This window comes from Heptranchias perlo, chromosome 1, assembly GCF_035084215.1.
Source record: "Heptranchias perlo isolate sHepPer1 chromosome 1, sHepPer1.hap1, whole genome shotgun sequence".
Taxonomy (NCBI): domain Eukaryota; kingdom Metazoa; phylum Chordata; class Chondrichthyes; order Hexanchiformes; family Hexanchidae; genus Heptranchias; species Heptranchias perlo.
Genome location: NC_090325.1, coordinates 43,722,419 through 43,747,093, shown reverse-complemented (window position 1 = coordinate 43,747,093; position 24,675 = coordinate 43,722,419). Strand labels below are relative to the sequence as shown.

Sequence of the window (24,675 nt, the reverse complement as noted above, 5' to 3'; positions counted from 1 at the left end):
TTTGCTGCCCCAGGAAGCTGTGGAAGCTACATCATTAGATAAATTTAAAACAGAAATAGACAGTTTCCTAGAAGTAAAGGGAATTAGGGGTTATGGGGAGCGGGCAGGAAATTGGACATGAAGCTGAGTTCGGATCGGTCAATGCCCTGTGGGTGGCGGAGAGGGCCCAGGGGCTATGTGGCCGGGTCCTGCTCCGACTTCTTGTGTTCTTTAGATTTGTGGTTGGGATCAGATCAGCCATGATCTTATTGAATGGCGGAGCAGGCTCGAGGGGCCGATTGGCCTACTCCTGCTCCAATTTCTTATGTTCTTATGTTCTTATGTTCCTCACTACCCATGGAAGTGTCTTTGGAGTAGATTTAACAGCATTCCCTGGGTTTTGGTGACAGCTTCCACTCTGTCTATCACAGGGCTGATCTGAACTCGATTACCAATTCAAACACTGTAACATCTTAAGAGATACCGAGAGAGAACAGGAACAGAGAAGAAAACAAACTGCTGCCTGGATTCCAATTCCAGCCCAGGTGATTGTTAACAATGGGAGAGATTGTGGGCTCAAAACAAGGACAGGACCTCTTTTCAATTCCCTCCAACTTTAGTTTTGCTTTCTGAAGAGTGTTGGGTGGGATTAAATTGAAAAGAAAAATTGTGCAGATATGGTGCAAATCTGAAAGCAGGGCTGGTCTGGGATTTGTAATAATGTTTTGCCCAAAGCAAAATTCAGACTCCTTGATCAACGAACGAATTAGAACAATCATAGTACAACATCTTCTCTAATCTATGTTTTTTGAGCAGACACTGAATGAACTGTCACCACACCCCTTTTAAACAGACGCAGGCACTGGCCGAAATAGCCGGCGTGTTTAACATGTTATAAGTGGTGCCTTTGTAATTGACTCCTATGGTAATGGCAAATGGTTAGCGTATTTGCCCGATATGGGCGACTGCCCATGGTAAGCAAAGTTTCTTCTACTTTTCTCCATCAATGTGCGTCAGCTCATCTCTGAGGCTGACAGTGTGATGGAATTGAATTAAGATCAGTGAAAGCAGTCACAATCCAGGGTGTATCAGCAAATCTACAGATTCAGGCCTATCTGCGACTTCGGCTTCCTCACTCTATTGCGCTCGGTTACTTTCCTCAACTATAATGCCAATGGCACTCGATATTTAAGTAAAGACTTTCTAAAATAATCAACTCCAGAAAAGGATGTTAAAGTTAATCATAATTATTTTAACTGTTAGTTTTTAAAATGGTTATAGATGGCAGAAATGCATCTTCAATCGTTACTGACTTGATGAATGTGGTTCCCCTTGTGTTATTCATCAGTCATTCAAACATCAGTGAATATTATTGATCACATGGCAGGTGAAAGGGTATAATAGGTAAAATAATGAATAAGTGTGAGGCAAGTACCAGACAGTAACACTATTGAAGAATTGACAAGACATAAACGGAGATCACAAAGCTCAAGACCTTAATGCAGCCCTGTCATTGTCTTCAACTCCTTCCATTCCTATTAACTTTTATAGCTCAATAAAAGGAGCTACATATAACACCAATGCGAGAAAATCCATGGTAATGTGATGGCATATGCAAATTTCTATCAATTCTCAACCTTGCTGCTTCTAATGTTCAAATCCCAGTGAAACATCATATTATGCAGGTAGTACAGTTCAACATGGAAACATGAGATGAAATTATCCCGTGAAGCTATTAAAATGATTTTAACCAAAGATTAAACATTTAAACACATGATTTTGCTGCTAATTCTCACTGCTTCAATAATAGTCTCCATCTCTCCCCTCCTTCCATCGGCCCAGCCAACCCCCGCCCACCACTTTGATCATGTTCTGTGGATGGCCCACTGGATTTTCTACGTCCCCCTCCCACCCACCTAAATGGCAAGATTATCAGCGCTCTGAACATGTTGCCAGCTACCCAATTGAATGGAAATGAGGCCCAACCATCAGAATGGTTCAAGGCCTCTTGCTGGTGACATTGGGCAGGCGTTGTCTTCGCTCCAACCATCGCCCGCCCGATGTATCCTGAAGATGAAAATTGACCCCAGTGGTTAGGCACTGTGTGAAGTTTTGGACATCCCATTATAGAAAGGATATTTGAGTCATGGAAGAGGTGCAATGTAGATTCACCAAGATAATACCCAGAATATGGGTAGGACATGTAGGACTGAGATGAGATGAGGCGAAATTTCTTCACTCAGAGGGTGGTGAACCTGTGGAATTCTCTACTAAGGAAGGCAGTGGAGGCCAAGTCACTGAATCTATTTAAGAAGGAGCTAGATAGATTTCTAAACACAGAAGGCATCATGGGGTATGGGGAGAGAGTGGGAAAAGGTATTGAGATAGAGGATCAGCCATGATCATATTGAATGGTGGAGCAGGCTCGAAGGGCTGAATGGCCTACTCCTGCCCCTATTTTCTATGTTTCTATGTTAATAAGAATATGGTTTTGATAAGAGTCTTAAAAATAGAGCTATATTCACTGGAGCAGAGAAATGGGGTTGGGCGGGATGGGGATGGGGGGTTCTAATAAAAGCATTCAAAATGATGAAAGAATTTATGAGGTTAAATAATGATAGTGAAAGTCACCACTGCCCTCAATCATTATGTCACAGTTACCTTACCCTCAGGGGACATCTCAGGAGTCAATAACTTTGTTCTGTGCCACTCCCAATGCTGTGGCCTTCATGAACCACGAGTGGTTTCCATTTGATCAATGTGCACCATCAGCACAAAGTCGTGTAACTGAACGCTCACTTCCTTGGTAGCAATTATGACGTGTTCATTTTAAGGCAATCCACCACACCTGCATTATTAGAGGATCAAGGCAGAGACTGGACGGGTGGCTGCTCGGTGCCCAATGTTGCTCTCCTCAACCCTAGCTCATTACTCCATTGAGATAGCCATGAATACAAGATGTATGGTATAATAAAGTATATGCAGCCACTAGTATGCAATCAGTGAGTTGATTGAGGGCGTATAGTCCCATGAAGATCTGAAAGAAAACGGGGCTGAAAATCCATGGGTTACAATCGCAGCAGGTGCCCTCCAGCACTGACTCCACCGAAGGCTGTCCGAGGCCCCTACCCCCAACTATGGTCCCATCAACCTCCGGGGGGACAATCGGTTCTGATTTTTTTTAAATCCTGTTCTTCAGGGGTCCAAGTGCTTGCCAATTGTTGGTGCAGATTTTCCTCTGTTGCATTTGGGAGCCCCTAATAATTGCCTGGGCAAAGTACTTGAAGGAATTTTGGGCAAAGAGGATTGCACACGTAATGGAACCCACTTGATTTTGCATCCATTTAAATTAATGAACAGAAATTTGGACGGACTCCAGTATGGTCATGCGATCCTGCCTGATTTCCTCTATGTGCTTCCCCCAAGTGGTTATTTACGTCCAAGCACAACAGAGGAAAATCTGCCCTTTTATGTCTTCTTAGTTAGGGGCTCCAAAAGTTTGTTTATGTTACTCCATTTCAGTGCTTACGAGCAGTCGTGGGACCTCATCATTAAACAACTGACAATCAGATATTTTCTCCTGCTTGAGATGCATTAAAAGATCATTACTGTGATTTCCTGCTACGTTTTCATTGCTACTAACAAAATCCCATTCTCACAAATTGCTCTTTGCAAAGATGTGCATTGCAGTGATTTAGTAAACGTTTCATCAATTTTGGAGTAAAGCATGCTTTTCTCCCTCTTTTTTACTAAAGAGAGAAATGTCGGGCCCACTGCGTCTTTAACCAAGGATCCAAATGTCAAGTAGTTTGCCAATTATTTCCTGCAAAAATAGCAACAGAGCTTATCGCCCTAAGCTCTCTTGTCCATTTCAGTTGATGCAGTAACAGTTACAAACGTATTTAACAACATGCCTTGTTGATCAGATAATCAGTTTCTGAGAAATGTTGTCACGAAATGATGTTCCAATTCAGCTATCTCTTCATTACCACTCAGCCACATTGTACTGGGCCAAGTTCCCTAGGGTAAAGTGAATTGCTTTAACTTAACCTTTATCAGGCAAAGGTTTTCTATAAAAACCACAATAATTTGCTCCTGTCTGAGGGACAGAATTGCCCACTTGTATCTCTCTATTTTCTGTTTTAATTTGGTTGTTCTGATGTTGAAGGTGATTTCAGAGTGGCACTCCTTTAAAATGTCTTCCATGCCGAAAAATCTTAGTCTAGAGATTTTTTTTGAAATTACAGGAGTTGAGGTCTAAAATGTTTCATTTGCTTTTTTTGCACTTGACACAAAGAAGAATGAATACCTTATTATATTTTGATGGCACATCGTTGAAAGCTTAAACTGTTTACTGTCAAAATACAGTAAAGTCATAGAGTCATAGATCATAGAGTCATAGAGTTATACAGCACGGATAGAGGCCCTTCGGCCCATCGTGTCCGCGCCGGCCATCAAGCCCAGTCTAATCTAATCCCATATTCCAGCATTTGGTCCGTAGCCTTGTATGCTATGGCATTTCAAGTGCTCATCCAAATGCTTCTTGAATGTTGTGAGGGTTCCTGCCTCCACAACCCTCTCAGGCAGTGAGTTCCAGACTCCAACCACCCTCTGGGTGAAAAAGTTCTTTCTCAAATCCCCTCTAAACCTCCTGCCTTTTACCTTGAATCTATGCCCCCTTGTTATAGAACCCTCAACGAAGGGAAAAAGCTCCTTTGTATCCATCCTATCTGTGCCCCTCATAAAGTGTTAATCCTCTGAATGAGGAGTATGAAAAGAAAATGATTCCCGGCTGCGGCCTCCTGCCACTGGTTTTCTTGCCCGGTAGCCGGCCAGCCAGTCAATCTGGCCGGCTGCCAGGCGGAAAACGGAAGAAGAAAATTATAATGAAGTCTTGCCATTAAATTTGTTAGGACCTCCTTGTACCCGGCCTTGCCCTGCTCCCCCGTACCCTCCCCGCCTCACCATGAGTATCGGGGCCAATATCACTATTCGTAGTGATCAGAATAGTTCTTTCAGTTTTGCTATGCAGTACTGCACTTCCACAGATGTTATAGCAGAGCTATTGGAACATGTTGGGAGAGAGAGGAGAAAATGTGAAAAATCTCACAGGGTTCTAGAACACAACAATAAATTAATGACAAGAAGGATGGACGGGACACACTGGGGTTGATTTTAAGCCTACCTGCCTGGTCGTTAATATGTCCCAAAAGGAAAAGTTTAGGCTTCCTCTGCCCTGGACTCCCTCCTTCACTACCGCGAGACCCTCCACCCCCAGGAACCCCGGTCCTCGTACTTACTTAAGTGCTGGGGGTTACTGACCTTCCCGCCCATTTTCCACATCGTTCACCTGAGGAAGGAGGTAGCCTCCGAAAGCTTGTGAATTTAAAATAAAATTGCTGGACTATAACTTGGTGTTGTAAAATTGTTTACAATGGTCGTTAATAGGTAGTTAAAATCAACCAGGTGACTTACCCACCAATGTCCCACCTGGATCCAGTCTTTCGTCTTAACCTGCTCTTCCGAGCAGGCGGCAAAGGCACCCGCCTGAAGCCGGCGGTGTTCTTCTTTAAATATGCAGATCAGGGTTCAATGATGATGTGGAGATGCCGGTGATGGACTGGGGTGGACAAATGTAAGGAATCTTACAACACCAGGTTATAGTCCATCAAATTTATTTTAAAATCACAAGCTTTCGGAGATTATCCCCTTCGTCAGGTGAGTTCACTATCAGGGGATAATCTCCGAAAGCTTGTGATTTTAAAATAAAATTGTTGGACTATAACCTGGTGTTGCAGGGTTCAATGATGTCATCGGGGCCCCGAGTGCTTTTTACCTCCCATCTGAGCGGGGAAGCTGCTTTGGCTGTCTCGCCAGGTGAACTTAAATTGAAAGATTGGAAGCAAAAGAGGCCATCGAAGGTCCCAAAAGGAAAAGTTTAGGCTTCCTCTGCCCTGGACTCCCTCCTTCACTACCGCGAGACCCTCCACCCCCAGGAACCCCGGTCCTCGTACTTACTTAAGTGCTGGGGGTTACTGACCTTCCCGCCCACTTGCTGCCTGTTCCGATAGGGAGTCAGCCAGCAGCATGTTAATGATGCCGGACAGTTAAAATTGTCTTGGCCTCAATCTGCTGCGGGCAGGCGGGAATCTAACTGAAACCGCCAGAAACCTGCTGGCAGTTAAAATATACACTGTCCCATTGATTTGTTTGTCCCACATTCAGATAGACCTTATGAGAGCCCTGTACTTTAGTGAGTAGTGAGGTAATATCTTGTTCAAGCACAAACAATGATTACGTCTTTCTTTTCATTGTCATGAGTATAAAATCTTAGAAATCATAGAATCATAGCAAGGTTACAGCACGGAAGGAGGCCATTCGGCCCATTGAGTCCACGCCGGTTCTATGCAAGGGCAATGCAGTTAGTCCCACTCCCCCGCTCTATTCCCGTAGCCCTGCAAATTTTTTCCTTTCAAGTACTTATCCAGTTCCCTTTTGAAGTCCATGATTGAATCTGCCTCCACCATCCCCTCAGGCAGTGCATTCCAGATCCTAACCGCACGCTGTGTAAAAAGTTTTTCCTCATGTCACCTTTAGTTCTTTTGCCAATAACCTTAAATCTATGCCCTCTGGTTCTTGACTCTTCTGCCAATGGGAACATTTTCTCTCTATCTGCTCTGTCTAGGCCCTTCATGATTTTGAAGACACCAAAGACACCATTGGTATAAACCAATATCCCATTTTATGTTAAGGTTTGTTAATATTACATAAACAATAGTTTTGGAATAAAAAGGCCATTCGACTCACTCATTATTAATAATGCAAATTAAATGTTGCATCATTTTTTCAGCGCAAGCTCTGACTAGTCTTAATGAATTTCCTGAAAATGGGAGCAGGAACCTCATTTGAATATTGAAATAAGGCCTGCACTCATTTGAGGCGGGCACCAGGGCTTAAAAAAAGTTCCTGACGAATTTAGCAGCAGCATGCCAAATCGGGCTGGGCCGTCGCTCTGTTAAGTTCATTATTGTTGTTCCTGTTCTATGCCTGTTAAACAGGCACAACGATATATAATTGAGGCCCCACTGAAACAGTATCCCCAATCCATGAACAATAACTTCTCTAAACCCTTTCGAATGTCTCAATACTCTTTTTTTCAGGGACAGGGGCTATGACTGATATAATTTTCTACATATGATTTAATCAGTATCCTAAAAATGGATTCATACATTGGAATTGTGCTCTGTGCTTCTGGATATGCACACTAACGTCTAGTTATTATATCCATTTCTGTCTCCCACTGTGGGGATGATTTTAATGATGTTACTTCCAAATCCTTTTCCTGGTTACATTATTCAGTGTATATGGCACCAACATACACTACCTTCAATTTATAAAGATTGAATTCTACTTCTCATCATCTATCCAAGTTCTAATCCTCTCTAATTCCCTTTGAATAACCTCTGCTTTCCCAACACAATTAACCAACCAACACCGTTTTCATCATCTTGTGAATTTAGGGATCCTGCTGATAATCTTGTCATGAAAGCAATGTCCAAGGAGCAATCTCTGGAGAATTCCACTGGTCACTTCTCCCAGTGTGAGAAATAACCATACAACTAAATTATAAGAAGTACACTGCCTTAATCTACTAATACTATAACTTCACAGAAAAAAAATGTAAAGTTCATCTAATGTTAAGCTTTCTGGTTGAAAATTCTTCACTCAGTTTCAGTTCTCTTTTGCAAATTGTTCTATAATTTTGTGGCCCCTAAATTCTTAGGGGACCACTCCACCGGCATAAGTGTGGCACTATTGAGGGCACCCCCCTCCCCGGTTAGCCCCAGGCCAGAGACCCCATTCCAAATTGCAGGAATGGAGTCATTTTGCATGACCCTGCCGCCCAGCAAAGCTCTGGAGAAACTCCTTCAGATCTTTTGATCCCACTGGAGCAAACAAGTTTCTTTGGGAAATGAATTGATCCCCTCCAGAATTGATTACCTTTCCCTAATAAAGGTTTTGGACTTCTTTGTGGCCCTCAGAGGGAGCTTGGGAACTCACCCAGACACGCCACCTTACCATAGGGGTGTGAGTGGAAAATTTGTTCATGGCTACTCACCCCCCACCACCTCCCCCCCACTAGAATTTAAAGCCCCAGTCTAAATGAGGTAACCAAATTCTGCCTCAAATTCCTGGCCCTCCGAGCATATATTCAGGCTTTCCGCCATCTTTGACCCCAGGAATTTTAGGGCCTCTATTTCCAGGTTTCCAAATTCCTCTCCTCCATTTTCACATGAACCGCAGAAAATCTCTATAAAGGCTTCTTCTATTTCTTCCTTTTAATATCATTGGATACATGGCACACAGATAGGCCTGGTGCTTTATTCATTCTGAAAGCTCCTAATCTTCTAATAACCTTCTTATCTCTGTATTTGTTAGATACTTGGCTGGTCCCCATGAGAATTTACTTACTGCCTCTGGCATATTGGCACATATTTCTCTGGTGAATACTGATGAAAAGAAATAATTGAAGAACTCCAACATGCCCTCATCTTTCAGATTATCCATTTTATCCTGTTGTGGCCCTTTTTGTTCCTTAATGTCCTATCTGTTACAAATATTAACAAAACCTCCTTAGTGCTCCCTTTGTTACCTACATCAATTTGCTTTTCGCCATTTTTTTTTCCTTCTTACTTTCCATGTTACTAATTTTTTGGTTTGTAACAAATTATCTTTTTATCATGATCTTCACTGCAATCTATTAATGCATTTGTTTTATTGTTACCATGCAAATCCTCCAGTTTCTATTTTACTCAACAAACCATGGGTTCACAAACAATGCAGCTCCAGAATATTGAATGAACATGATGACATGCATAACTAGATCTTTGTAAATGTTGCTCCAGTTTGTTAAATTCCTGTAATTTGGGGGATAATCATCCTATTTCAGAACCCTAGGGCTTCCTGGAGGAAAGTAAGAACACTTGCAATGTACTACTTGTTTCAGCTGTCGGGAATTAAAACCAGCCTCCCCTTTTGCTAAGAAGCAAACTGGGGCACACCAGTGAGTACTCTATGTTGAATTTCAGTCATTCTATATGGTTTTGGCCAAATCAGTTGTCCATATGAGCTTTCAAACTGATCCAGGTTCCATCTACCTGTAACATTATGTGAAACATTTTACAAGACTCCAGAAAAACTGTAAACAATTTTACAACACCAAGTTATAGTCCAGCAATTTTATTTTAAATTCACAAGCTTTCGGAGATTTTCTCCTTCCTCAGGCAAATGTTTCAAGATCTCCTTGAAGCCTACGCATTTATACATATTGAACAATAATAAATGGTGTTTACAGACTGCCTCTGCAACTGCCCGTTGCCAAGGCAATCACCGTGTTCAGACAGAGAGGTGTTACCTGCAGAACCTCCGAATACACATTCAATAAAAAAACAAACAGGGAAAAAAAAACAGAGAAAAAAAACACAGAGAGAGGCAGAAACATCCGGAAGGCAGAGAGAGCCAGCAAATGACCCATTATATTAAAAACAGATAACATTTGTTCGCTGGTGGGGTAACGTGTAGCGTGACATGAACCCAAGATCCCGGTTGAGGCCGTCCTCATGGGTGCGGAACTTGGCTATCAATTTCTGCTCGACGATTTTGCGTTGTCGTGTGTCTCGAAGGCCGCCTTGGAGTACGCTTACCCGAAGGTCGGTGGATGAATGTCCATGACTGCTGAAGTGTTCCCCGACTGGGAGGGAACCCTCCTGTTTGGCGATTGTTGCGCGGTGTCCGTTCATCCGTTGTCGCAGCGTCTGCATGGTCTCGCCAATGTACCATGCTCTGGGGCATCCTTTCCTGCAACGTATGAGGTAGACAACGTTGGCTGAGTCACAGGAGTATGAACCATGCACCTGGTGGGTGGTGTCATCTCGTGTGATGGTGGTATCTGTGTCGATGATCTGGCATGTCTTGCAGAGGTTACCGTGGCAGGGTTGTGTGGCGTCGTGGACGCTGTTCTCTTGAAAGCTAGGTAGTTTGCTGCGAACGATGGTCTGTTTGAGGTTGGGTGGCTGTTTAAAGGCGAGTAGTGGAGGTGTGGGGATGGCCATAGCGAGGTGTTTGTCCTCATTGATGACATGTTGAAGGCTGCGGAGAACATGGCGTAGTTTCTCCGCTCCGGGGAAGTACTGGACGACAAAGGGTACTCTGTTGGTTGCGTCCCGTGTTAGTCTCCTGAGGAGGTCTATGCGATTTTTTGCTGTGGCCCGTCGGAACTGTCGATCGATGAGTCGAGCGTCATATCCCGTTCTTACTAGGGCGTCTTTCAGCGTCTGTAGGTGTCCATCGCGTTCCTCCTCGTCTGAGCAGACCCTGTGTATTCGCAGGGCCTGTCCATAGGGGATGGCCTCTTTGACGTGGTTAGGGTGGAAGCTGGAAAAGTGGAGCATCGTGAGGTTGTCCGTGGGCTTGCGGTAGAGTGAGGTGCTGAGGTGCCCGTCTTTGATGGAGATTCGTGTGTCCAAGAAAGAAACTGATTCTGAGGAGTAGTCCATGGTGAGCTTGATGGTGGGATGGAACTTGTTGATGTTATCGTGTAGTCTCTTTAGTGATTCCTTGCCGTGGGTCCATAGAAAGAAAATGTCGTCGATGTATCTGGTGTATAGTGTTGGTTGGAGGTCTTGTGCAGTGAAGAAGTCCTGCTCGAACTTGTGCATGAAAATGTTGGCGTATTGGGGTGCGAATTTGGTCCCCATGGCTGTTCCGTGTGTTTGGGTAAAGAACTGGTTATCGAAGGTGAAGACATTGTGATCCAGGATGAAGCGGATGAGTTGTAGGACCAGTTCTTTACCCAAACACACGGAACAGCCATGGGGACCAAATTCGCACCCCAATACGCCAACATTTTCATGCACAAGTTCGAGCAGGACTTCTTCACTGCACAAGACCTCCAACCAACACTATACACCAGATACATCGACGACATTTTCTTTCTATGGACCCACGGCAAGGAATCACTAAAGAGACTACACGATAACATCAACAAGTTCCATCCCACCATCAAGCTCACCATGGACTACTCCTCAGAATCAGTTTCTTTCTTGGACACACGAATCTCCATCAAAGACGGGCACCTCAGCACCTCACTCTACCGCAAGCCCACGGACAACCTCACGATGCTCCACTTTTCCAGCTTCCACCCTAACCACGTCAAAGAGGCCATCCCCTATGGACAGGCCCTGCGAATACACAGGGTCTGCTCAGACGAGGAGGAACGCGATGGACACCTACAGACGCTGAAAGACGCCCTAGTAAGAACGGGATATGACGCTCGACTCATCGATCGACAGTTCCGACGGGCCACAGCAAAAAATCGCATAGACCTCCTCAGGAGACTAACACGGGACGCAACCAACAGAGTACCCTTTGTCGTCCAGTACTTCCCCGGAGCGGAGAAACTACGCCATGTTCTCCGCAGCCTTCAACATGTCATCAATGAGGACAAACACCTCGCTATGGCCATCCCCACACCTCCACTACTCGCCTTTAAACAGCCACCCAACCTCAAACAGACCATCGTTCGCAGCAAACTACCTAGCTTTCAAGAGAACAGCGTCCACGACGCCACACAACCCTGCCACGGTAACCTCTGCAAGACATGCCAGATCATCGACACAGATACCACCATCACACGAGATGACACCACCCACCAGGTGCATGGTTCATACTCCTGTGACTCAGCCAACGTTGTCTACCTCATACGTTGCAGGAAAGGATGCCCCAGAGCATGGTACATTGGCGAGACCATGCAGACGCTGCGACAACGGATGAACGGACACCGCGCAACAATCGCCAAACAGGAGGGTTCCCTCCCAGTCGGGGAACACTTCAGCAGTCATGGACATTCATCCACCGACCTTCGGGTAAGCGTACTCCAAGGCGGCCTTCGAGACACACGACAACGCAAAATCGTCGAGCAGAAATTGATAGCCAAGTTCCGCACCCATGAGGACGGCCTCAACCGGGATCTTGGGTTCATGTCACGCTACACGTTACCCCACCAGCGAACAAATGTTATCTGTTTTTAATATAATGGGTCATTTGCTGGCTCTCTCTGCCTTCCGGATGTTTCTGCCTCTCTCTGTGTTTTTTTTCTCTGTTTTTTTTTCCCTGTTTGTTTTTTTATTGAATGTGTATTCGGAGGTTCTGCAGGTAACACCTCTCTGTCTGAACACGGTGATTGCCTTGGCAACGGGCAGTTGCAGAGGCAGTCTGTAAACACCATTTATTATTGTTCAATATGTATAAATGCGTAGGCTTCAAGGAGATCTTGAAACATTTGCCTGAGGAAGGAGAAAATCTCCGAAAGCTTGTGAATTTAAAATAAAATTGCTGGACTATAACTTGGTGTTGTAAAATTGTTTACAATTGTCAACCCCAGTCCATCACCGGCATCTCCACACCAGAAAAACTGGAAATTGTAGGCTAGAAATTCATCATGGCTCGTTTTTGGGCACGTAACTAACGGCGCGCTGCCAGCATGTTCCTGAACCGAGAGGCCCAAGGCTCGACAGAAATTGGGCCTCGTAGGTGCCTGTCGCGCCTCCAGAGGTAGCTCGAGATCACCCTCGGACCAATGTAGGCCAGCTGCCTTGCTGGCAGTGACCCTCAAGGCAGTCCTGGGGGAGGAAGGGGGAGAAGGGGGAGGAAGGGGGAGAAAAGGAGGGGGGGGCCCAACATATGGCAGAAGCTCCTTCTGGCTCCACACGAATGTTAATTAAAGAATAGTTTACCTACCATTTCTTTGGCAGCCTCCAACAATCCCTTCGTGGGCCACTGGTTAGGCCGCTGTAGAACTGGAAAAACTAGTCAGAGCATGCAATGGCTCATGCTCCACCTAGCTTTTGACTAATTTCTGGGAGGGGGTTTTAGACTCCTAATTTGCATACACAAAGAAACTAATGCCTGTTTTAAGCAGGTGCCACAGACTCATGCGGCATCCGTACCCCAGACATAGATCGGGGGCAGATTGGTCCTTATTGCCCCCATTTGACACCCGGGAAAATGGGCGCAATGAGGACCAATTTCAACCCCCCCATGACATTCAAATAGGACACGTTTGAAGCTATTCTCCAAACCAATATGGGTCGATTTTAACTCGGGGCGGGATCAGCGTGTGAGGGGCACGAAGTGGGCGGCACACCCAGAGGAAGATAACGGGGAGACACCATTGGGGACGCACAATGTAAGTGCTAGGGATGGGATTTGCCAATCTGATGCTGGTCGAGGGAGAGAAAGGAAAGACTCGGCCTGGGGAGGGCCACGATTCATTGTGGGACATAGGGGAGCACTCTTGGCTCACAAGAAATCCTCATAAAAATGAGAGAAAAATAAATAATGAACTTGGCCTCTTCTGAACACTCAGCTGCCTTCGGCAAGGTTTTGCTCGCGTGTTTGGCGGCGTGCAGGCCTCCAGTAATTTCAAGTAAAAATCGTGTCGTGGCGCCAAAGACGTGTTTGGGCCGCCACTTTCACATTTTAATTAGGCCCCCGCTTGCCTGTGGCAGGCGGCCTCCAAGCTGCCAGAATCTCGGCAGTTAAAATGGCGGGGGTAGGAACGTTTGACAACGCAGCAGGTGCGGCCCTGCCACTATTTTAACCGCCCACCTCCCGCACTGTCCGCATTGTTCTCACTGGACGGGTTGGGTTAAAATCAGGGCTGTAAAGTTTAAAATGCAGACTGTGTACTGGGAGTGTTGTGCAGTCTGATCAGCACAAGATCATCTCTTCCAGATGCTCTCAATACTGAATCCACAATTTGCATTTTCATAAAATTGGCATTTTACAGCAAAGGTCACATTCTTGCAAATGGCACTACGGGGAAGATTTTATGAATGCAATGCTGGTGGGGAGCCTCACCCGCGCACATTGCAATATCTGGAGCATACAGCCCATCATTGTCCATCCATGAATGAACATCGTGGGCAGCAGGCCAGCGATTTGACAATATGCACGGCCCTCATAACTGTTCCCAAAAGACCCATAAGGATTAGGTTGCAATTGTCCGACTGTGCCAAAAATACTGCACTTTATACATTGATTGATGCTCCTCTGCTCACAGATTCTGTAAAACAGATTGTTAAAAAGAATATGGGGCAAAACTTGTGCAGAGCAGTGTGGCAATGATCGCTGCAGCTCCTGCAAAATAAATTTACAAACGTACTTACTGCGGGCTCTGTGGCATCGACTTGCGTGATTTTGAACTTTTAAGGAATTGTGCGCAATCAACCTAGTCTCTGAACAGGGTAAGTTGATTCGCATGGAAATGTCTGTGAGAATAAAGACACGCCCACAAAATCTTTCAGAAAGAGAAGTCACGCCCACAGACAGGCAAGCAGACTTCATTCATTTAAAGTTAGTATTCTGGAAGTCATTTCTTGTAAACAAAAAGCCAAAGAAATAATTGAATTAAATTAAAGAGACAGAAGGGAAAAGTTAAAAAAATTAATTTTAAAATTTAATTTTTTTTAATGAACAAAAGCTATTAAAATAAAGGAGTCATATGAGACTCCACATTTTTAAAATTTAATTTTTTTTTAGCAGTCATAGTTATCACACCTTTAAAACTTGATTCAGACCTGGTATTTTCAAGCGTACCTTTTGGTGGTGTAATTAGTTACATTCCAGCTGGGCGGATGAGCAAGTTTGCGATTTTTCAGTGATTTCTATGGTTATAGCGTGCGATGGTCCTTTAATTCGCTGCTGTCTCATCGCCGGCGAACCAATAGGAGCAAATTCACGACTTCCACATTTCACTGCGCGTGTGCAAAGCTGGCAACTTGCTCCTTCGATTCGCCATAAAAAATGGAGAATGTTAAGCTCTCTGTTATTTCGGAAGCAAGTTCTGCCCCAATATGATGAGTGATATGAGACAATCTTGCAACTCATCTTCTGACAAGGATCCAAGCTTTGATGAAGAAAATCGATAATGAGGATTATAGAATGATATTCTATTTAAAATCTATGCAAATTTTGAAGTAAAGAAGCTAAAACTATATTTAACTCAGGAATACATTCTTTGTGCTAATGAATTGTAAATTTATGAAGAGTGAAGAACAAAAGGATATGGGTTTGATGCAATAATTTTTTTAAAAGTTTGGATTGAGTTATTCTAAGTTGAGGTGTATATTTGCTCCTTGAACATAGAATCATAGAATGATATAGCACAGAAGGCGGCCATTCGGCCTATTGTGCCTATGCCGGCTCTTTGAAAGAGCTATCCAATTAGTCCCACTCCCCTTTTCTTTCCCCATAGCCCTGCAAATTTTTCCCCTTCAAGTATTTATCCAATTCCCTTTTGAAAGTTAATATTGAATCTGCTTCCGTCACCCTTTCAGGCAGTGCATTCCAGATTGCAACAGCGTAAAAAAAAATTTCCTCATGTCGCCTCTGTTTTTTTGCCAATTACCTTAAATCTGTGTCCTCTGGTTACCGAACCTTATGCCACTGGAAACAGTTTCTCCTTATTTACTCTGTCAAAATCCTTCATGATTTTGAACAACCCCAGATTCTCTAGTCTCTCTACTTAACTGAAGTCCCTCATCCCTGGTACCATTCTAGGAAATCTCTTCTGCACCCTCTCTAAGGCCTTGACATCTATCCTAAAGTGTGGTGCCCAGAATTGGATACAATACTCCAGCTGGGGCCTAATCAGTGTTATATAAAGGTTTAGCACAACGTCCTTGCTTTTGTACTCAATGCCTCTATTTATAAAGCCAAAGATCCCGTATGCCTTTTTAACAGCCTTCTCAACTTGTCCTGCCACCTTCAAAAACTTGTGTACGTACACCCCCAGGTCTCTCTGTTCCTGCACCCACTTTAAAATTGTACCATTCAGTTTATATTGCCTCTCCTCATTCTTCCTACCAAAATGCATCACTTCACACTTCTCTGCATTAAATTTCATCTACCGTGTGTCTGCCCATTTCACCAGTCTGTCTATATCCTCCTGAAGTCTGCTACTATCCTCCTTGCAGTTTACTACATTTCCAAGTTTCATGTCATCTGCAAACTTTGAAATTATGCCCTGTATACCCAAGTCCTGGTCATTAAATCAAAAAGAGCAGTGGTCCCAACACCGACCCTTGGGGAACATCACTGCACACTTCCCTCCAGTATTGAAAAACAACCATTCACCACTATTCTCTGCTTTCTGTCCCTTAGCCAATTTCATATCCATGCATCAACTGCCTCTTTAATCCCATGGGCCTCAATTTTGCTAACAAGTCTATTATGTGGTACCTTATCAAATGCCTTTTGAAAGTCCATATATACAACATCAACCACACTGCCCTCAACAACCCTTTCCGTTACTTCATCAAAGAATTCAACCAAGTTAGTCAAGCATGATTTGCCTTTAACAAATCAGTGCTGGCTTTCATTTATTAATCCATATTTTTCCAAGTGTCAATTAATTTTGTCCAGGATTAATGTCTCTAAAAGTTAGGCTGACCTGACCTGGCCTGTAATTGCTGGGTTTATCCCTCTCCCCTTTTTTGAACAAGGGTGTAACATTTGCAGTCCTCCAGTGCTCTGGCACCATCCCAATATCTACAGAGAATTGGAAGATTGTGGCCAGAGCCTCTGCAATTTCCACCCTTACTTCCCTCAGCAACCTAGGATGTATCCCATCCAGACCGGTTGACCAACAGTCACAGTTAAAAGAGTAAAGAATACTATGTGAGACAATTAACCAAGATGAATAATTGCTTTGACGTTGGATTGAAAAGCAGTTACATTAAAACACCTTTGCAGAGCTCCCTCAATGGCTTAGTTAGTAAGGGTATCTTCTGTGTGGTAATGAACCATATAGGCTAGGAAGATATCAGGTTTAATCCCTAGCTTGTTCTGATTTAGTTGATCTCAACTGAAATTGTGATCGAGTGCTACAAATGGCCATGATGCCTTGGGTCAGGGAAAAGAAAATCAGCCAGGTTTCTGGCTCTTGACCATTATTCAGTGACCCGCTTCTGGAAAGTGTATCTATGTGGGTGTCAGCTGATGACAGAATGAGAAACAACTGTGATGCTCCACAGTTTACCACCTAATGATATTGACTGCCTAGACTCAGACATGAAGAATATCGAGTAGGGAAAGAAACCAGAGACGGTTCAACGCCTTTGGAACTGTACCCCAGCAATGAGTCAACACCTTCAGGAGGGAAAAGTAGAAAACCCGAGGAGAGGAAAATAAAATCCCTTTGGAACAAAGCAAAGTGGACAAAACTGGCTTAAGAAACAACTGTCAATCATACGGACAGATATTCCTTCACATCTGTTGAAGAACTGATCCTCACCAACCACAGGAAATCTATTAGTATGTAAAATGATGACTGCTTGTAGAAATTCACACATTAGAAAAGACTCTTTCAATTTACGGTTTAATTTCTGACCGGTTTACAAAGAATAACTCCAATGCCAAAGCAAAACACCATTTTAACACAAACATACTCTCGACAATGTATTTGTTTATATAGCATCTCTTTCCTTTCTAAAATTCTAATCCAGAAGATGGTTTCAGGATTTATTGAAAACAGTTTAATTACTGATTAAGAATATTACAGACGCATACGTAAATTCATTCAGAAAGTTGACGGGGGGGGGGGGGTAGAGAAAAGAAATGTGGGTGGTTCAGTAGACTTGACCAATTGTTATTTATTTTCCTAACAGTAAAACAATCCTAATAATAATTGACTAATAATATCTTTCCTATGAATGGATAGAAAAATCTCAGTTGGTAAGAAAAATTGTGCTGCTGCTGATGAAAAATGATTAGTAACCACGTACTTTACTGGTGGAAAACCTAAGTGAGTGGAACACTTTAAGAAGCTGTTTGGTTGACTGTTTAGTAGTACACCTTTCCAATTGTGCATATTCCACGGACATCAAATCGGAGAGAGAAATCATCTATTCTCCAAGTAAGCAGCATTTTCTAAATGTACTAGAAGTCAAATGGCAAAATAAAATCACCTGTTATTTTCTTTTTTTTTGTTTGATACCCCTGAGCACCACAATCCAGCTTTCACTTAATGCGCTGGATTAGTCAAGAAGAAGAAAAAAAAACGTTTCATACACAGCTAGTAAGCCATTTTAGAATCTACAGTCCTACTGCGTTAGCATTGCAAAAAAGCCTAAACAAAGTGAACAACACATAATGGACATAAGTAATATTTATCAACAGTGTGCTACTGTTCAACGAAGTATGTGAAATGTGTTGTTTGATCTTTGGTACACAGCAAAAAAAAAAGCCACCATTAAACCTGGTTCACAGTCAGCTAGAATTCCAGCTAATGGCAACTTGTTCCCTTCCTAACACCCTGCAAAGATCCTAATGATGCGACTGGGAGTTGACAATCTGCTATTCAGAATAATGAGGTAGGTGTACAATAGAATATTCCCTTCTTTGGTACAACAATAAAAAATAAAAAAAAAACCCAGTGATTGGTGAAAATAAATGCTTCACAAGTGGCTTTACAATAAAAATACAAATTAAATAAAATGACTTCTATGAGGTATATTATGAGCATCTCTCTCTTTTTCTTTCTCATTAAATGTTAATTAGAAGATTCACGAGGTATTCGGCTGCATCTGTGGCTAGCAAATGGACAGGGGTAGAGGCAGAGGGTGCCATTTGAGTATATCAGAAGTCAAGAAAAAAAATCAATACAACAGCAAGATGCTTCTTTCAGACTAAATTCTATAGACTTGACAAGCCTTTACAATGAGCTGTTGGATTCTGACAGCCTTAATTTGCACAGACACACCTCCACCTCCCCCTTGACTCCATTCAACAGCCTGGGTCAGTGCATCACTGTCAACATGATCATCTGGCCCTATTCAATAAAGCCACTTAATTGATAAAACTGCCCCACTACTTTTTTTTTTCTTTGTGCACTTAATCATAAATCTCCATATTATCGCTGCACAGGGACAGACGTGCAGCCATCATTGTGAACAACAGGACATGGATGATAAGACAGAATTGATCCCTGTAACACAGTTGTAGCTTTGTAAAAGGTCAGGCCCCAGATGTATTCCCAAGATTCTTGCCTGATATGGCAATTTCCTTTCGAGATCCAGTACCATATGAACAATCCCTAAGCTGTTGTCTCTCTCTGTGGCCTTACGAAGAATCACCTTCCTCTAACGATTCTGTGTCATTCGCACAAAACACTATAAATATACAGTGTTAAATCAGTCCATTTAAAAACTGTTCCCCTTTCTTCAATATTGTAATGTGTTCATTCTTTCTTTTGTATTTATTGTTATATTTATTTCATAGTTGAATTCAGCCCTGTGATATGATGCCATATATCCTGATAAATTATTTCTCTCTTTGGTAAAAGCTGAGTTACAGTATATGGTATTATTTTTTTTTCCTGAAAACAACTGATTGTTGAAACAAAGTAATCAATCCCCCTCGATCATGAAACATTATTAAGATGTAAATACGATCAATCCATATCTCCTTTTTTTCTTCTTTTTTTCCCTTCTTTTTGGCCACACCTAATAAATCTTCCAAAAATTGAACCCTTCCGCAGAACACAACAAAACCAGTTATACAAGGACAAGTGCGTCCAACCAAAATGGTCATCCAGCATTTCATCACCATCTTCATTGAAGAGTCTATGGTCGTGTGGATGTCCATCAAGAAATATAAGTGTCAACCCACTTACAGAAAGCAACAGATTTACGCAAAGTTAAAATCACTGATTTCGGTTTTTTTCTTCACAAAATTGAGTGGAGTCCAGTCCAACAGTGATTAACTGTACAATATAGTAAATGTGACCCTCATGCATGATTGAGTTCGTTTCCATCACTTCACCTGCAAAGTTATCAATATCCTCATTGCAAACTTTCCTTGCAAAAAAAAAACACTCTCAAAAAAACACCAGAGTCTTCAGGGACTGTCTCTTGTGGTCTCCTGTATGTTGGCGAGGCTTCAAGGTGCAGAATTGGTCGGAGTGTGACTATGAGATGAGGAAGAGGAAGGCTGGGCTTGTGCTGCTAATGCCGGACTAGGCATGCCCTGAGAGCTGCTGCTGTTCCCATTGCTGCCAGGCATCACGGGAATGACTGGCCTCCGTGCGAACAGAACCCCTGCAGGAAAAGTAAAATGTAATAATGCAAAGGAATTGCTATTCAATATGCACACACATACCGACATACAAGTGCATAAACACATGCCTACAGATAGGTAGGGGAATCTAGAACAAGGGGGCACAATCTTAAAATTACAGCTAGGCCATTCTGGAGCGAAATTAGGAAGCAGTTTTTCACACAAAGCATAATGGGAATCTGGAACTCTCTTCCCCAAAAGGCTGTGGATGTCGGATCAATTGAAATTTTCAAGACTGAGATCGATAGATTTTCGTTAGGTAAGGGTATCAAGGGCTAGGAATCAAAGGTGGGTAAATGTAGTTGAGGTACAGATCAGTCATGATTTAATAGACTGGTGGAACAGGCTTGAGGGGCTGAATGGCCTTCTCCTATTCCTATAATCCTCTATTAGATTTTGCAAGTTCATACTGCATGAAATCGGCTAATGTGCCAAAGTACTGGTGTGATGCACTCTTGTATAATTGGTTTGTTATTGTGGACAATAAACAGCAATATCATTTTTACTATATATCAGAGTTTATTACCATTGGGATGTATAACTCTGCACAATAAAACTGCTTTCACAGAGCAAACGATTGTTTTTTGACCAGGATGTAAATGCAGTAAGTTTAAATTCATCAATATCTGGTCTTGTGTGAATGCTGCCAAATGCATTTTGACAACAAAAATCTCCAATTTACAGTATATTTTTTTATAATTACTGAGAGACCTAGGTTAAGAGACAAGGCCTAAAGTACAAGCATCACTGAGACTAAAAAGAATAGGAGAGAACATGAGATAAATTATTATTATAATATATATGCACTTAGATAACAAAATGTGAGGGCAGAATCTACACCTTGCCTGTACATTTCCAGTGAACCTTCCGACTGAAGCCACACAGAATATGACTAGCTTCTTTCTAAATAATACATTATGTCAGATGACATTGGAGGAGAAAACTGCACAAATCCGCTCAGTGCAAACATAACATGAATGTATTTCCCTTAAACTCTGAACAGTGAAATCACAGAGTGCACGATGTTGCCCTAGATTTAGTTCTGCAATGCTAGAGAGTTGAATAATTTCTATTTCAGATCTGGAATCTGAAGTTTTAATTTGAATGTTTAACATCATAATTTGATAAAATTATGCCGGTGAACATGTTGGGGAAAGTATCTTTAGTACGCTGCAGAATGCAAATGCAGCCCTCTTCAGTGAGCCGGTGATCTTTACAGAAGAGATCATCTGGAAGGATATGGTCTGATTAACTAGAGCCAGCATGGGTTCAGAAGGGACGTGCAACATTTGACCATTTTGATTTGTTTGTGAACATGGTGGATCAGGGTCAAGCAGTGGATGTTATCTATCTAGATTTCAGGTAGGCATTTGACACTGTCCCACATAATAAACTACTTCACAAGGTGCATACCCATCAGATAGATAGCAAAGTATTAAAAAATAAGACTTGCATTTTATATAGCGTCTTTCACGGCCTCAGGATATCCCAAAGCGCTTTACAGCCAATGAAGTACTTTTGAAGTGTAGTCACTGTTCTAATATAGGAAATGCAGCTGCCAATTTGCACACAGCAAGGTTTCAACAGCAATGAGATAATGACCAGATAATCTGTTTTAGTGACGTTGGTTGAGGGATAAATATTTGCCAGGACACTGCAGAAAACCTCCCAGTTCTTCGAATAGTGTCATGGGAACTTTTACATCAATCTAGGAGGGCACAAAGGACCTCAGTTTAACGTCCCATCTGAAAGACGGCATGGTGGATCAGGGTCAAGCAGTGGATGTTATCTATCTAGATTCCCTTAGTGCTGCACTGGAGTGTCAGCCTAGATTATGTGCACTGGAGTGGGACATGAGCCCACAATCTTCTGCCTGAGAGGCGAAAGCCAAGTCTGACACCATGGACAAATTGATGAATGGCTGAAAGATAGACAACAAAAAGTGATGATGGACAGGAAGGTGTCAACAGGAAACCAACTGTCATTGGAGTCCCACAGGAGTCAGTGTTCGGGTCACTGTTATTTATAATTTTATAACAAAATATTGTCCAAAGAATCATAGAATCGTTACAGCACAGAAGGAGGCCATTCGGCCCATCGAGCCTGTGCCAGCTCTTTGTAAAAGCAATCCAATTAGTCCTATTCCCCTGCTCTTTCCTTGTAGCCCTGCAAACTTTTTCCCTTCAAGTATTTATCCAGTTCCTTTTTGAAAGCCATGATTGAATCTGCTTCCACCACCCTTTCAGGCAGAGCATTCCAGATCATAACTACTCGGCGTAAAAAATGTTTTCCTCATGTTGCCTTTGGTTCTTTTGCCAATCACCTTAAATCTGTGTCCTCTGGTTCTCGATCCTTCCGCCAATGGGAACAGTTTCTCTTTATTTACTTTATCTAAACCCTTCATGATTTTGAACACCTCTAACAAATCTCCACTCAACCTTCTCTGCTCTAAGGAGAACAATCTCAGCTTCGCCAGTCTATCCACATAGCTGAAGTCCCTCATCCCTGGAACCATTCTAGTAAATCTTTTCTGCACCCTCTCTAAGGCCTTCACATCCTTCCTAAAGTGCATTGCCCAGAATTGTACACAATACCCCAGTTGTGGCCGAACCAGTGTTTTCTAAAGGTTCAACATAACTTCCTTGCTTTTTTACTCTATGCCTCTATTTATAAAGCCCAGGATCCTGTATGCTTTTTTAACCACTTTCTCAACCTGTCCTGCCACCTTCAAAGATTTGTGCACATATACCACCAGGTCTCTCTGTTCCTGCATGCCCGTTAGAATTGTACCAATTAATTTATAATGCTTCGCCTCGTTCTTCCTGCCAAAATGTATCACTTCGCATTTCCCTGCATTAAATTTCATCTGCCAAGTTATTAATATATATCAAAAAAAGCAGTGGTCCTAGTACCAACCCCTAGGGAACACCATTATATACCTTCCCCCAGTCCAAAAAACAACCATTCACCACTACTCTCTGTTTCCTGTCACTTAGCCAATTTCATATCCATGCTGCCACTGCCCTTTTATTCCAGGGGCTTCAATTTTGCTGACAAGCCTATTATGTGGCACTGTTTGACAATGACACCCAATTGGGTGCAGTGGTGAACACTAATCAATATGCAATAATCCAAATGTGTCAGCACAGGCTTGGTCAGATGGAGTTTAATACAGATACAGGTAATGCATTTGGGGAGGGCAAACAAGGCAAGGGAGTACACAATTAATGGGAGGATACTAAGAGGTGTAGAGGAACAAAGGGACCTTGGAGTACATGTCCACAGATCTCTGAAGGTGGCAGGACAGGTAGATAAGGTGGTTAAAAAGGCATACGGGATACTTTCCTTTATTAGCTGAGGCATAGAATATAAGAGCAGGGAGGTTATGCTGGAACTGTGTAAAACATTGGTTAGGCCAGAGCTTAAGTATAGCGTACGGTTCTGGTCACCAAATTACAGGAAAGATGTGATCGCACTGGAGAGGGTACAGAGGAGAGCCAGGGCTGGAGAATTTTAGCTATGAGAAAAGATTGGATAGGCTGGGGTTGTTTTCTTTGGAACAAAGGAGGCTGTGAGGAGATTTAATTGAGGTATGTAAAATTATGACGGGACTAGATAGATTGGATAGGGAGTACCTATTTCCCCTAGCAGAGGGGTCAGTAACCAGGGGGTATAGATTTAAAGTAATTGGTAGAAGGATTAGAGGGGAGCTGAGGAGAAATTTTTTCACCCAGAGGGTGGTAGGGGTCTGGAACTCACTGCCTGAAAGGGTGGTAGAGGCTCATTTAAAAAGTACCTGGATGTGCACTTGAAGTGCTGTAACCTACAGGGCTACGAACCAAGTGCTGGAAAGTGGGATTATGCTGGATAGCTCTTTTTCGGCCGGCACAGACATGATGGGCCGAATGGCCTCCTTCTGTGCCGTAACTTTCTATGATAAGTTTAGAGTCATGAGATTAAGTTGAAGAAGCAACAATGTGGATTACGTATCGGATGGCAACATTCTAGAGGCAACAGAGCAAGAAACAGATTTGGCGGTTTGGTGCTTAGAATTTTAAAACCGTTGGTTCAATGTTCGCAGATGGTTAAAAAGCCAAATAAAATGTTGGGATGTATAGCTAGAGGTGTGACAATCTAAAGAAGTGATTTTGAAGTTGTATCTGGCTTTAATGAGGTGCATCTGGAGTACTGTATTTAATTTTGGTCTCCGCATTATGAAGCTGATTCCTGAACTTATAACAGTTAAGTTGTGAGAAAAGATTGTCTACCCTGTGACTTTAATCGCTGGAGAAGAGGAGGATGGGGGATTTTGATCAAGGTTTTTAAATATGGAGTATTTGAGGATCCAGAATTTGAAGACTAGGGAACAGTAAGTTTAAAGGGTGTCAAAGGAAATTGGGGCATTGAAATTTGTTGGGATTCTCTCAATCCTCCGCCATAACGTGGGCAGGAGATTGGCAAAACCCCCGGACGTAAACAGCTGAAAATGACAATTTACACCCTTTTACTGGGGATTCT

At 42.8% G+C, this 24,675-nt stretch overlaps 1 protein-coding gene across 4 annotated transcripts in view; it reads right to left on the bottom strand.

Annotated features, from left to right (window-relative positions):
- Positions 1–17,403: 17,403 nt before the first annotated feature.
- LOC137321761 (AT-rich interactive domain-containing protein 3A-like) overlaps positions 17,404–24,675 on the bottom strand; it is a 475,814-nt gene continuing 468,542 nt past the window's right edge. For all 4 annotated transcript variants that reach the window (XM_067984380.1, XM_067984391.1, XM_067984402.1 and 1 more), the window contains exon 8: positions 17,404–20,138. In XM_067984380.1, the coding sequence (XP_067840481.1) occupies positions 19,981–20,138 (158 nt within the window). In that variant the 3' untranslated portion in view covers positions 17,404–19,980. The remainder of the gene's footprint in view (positions 20,139–24,675) is intronic.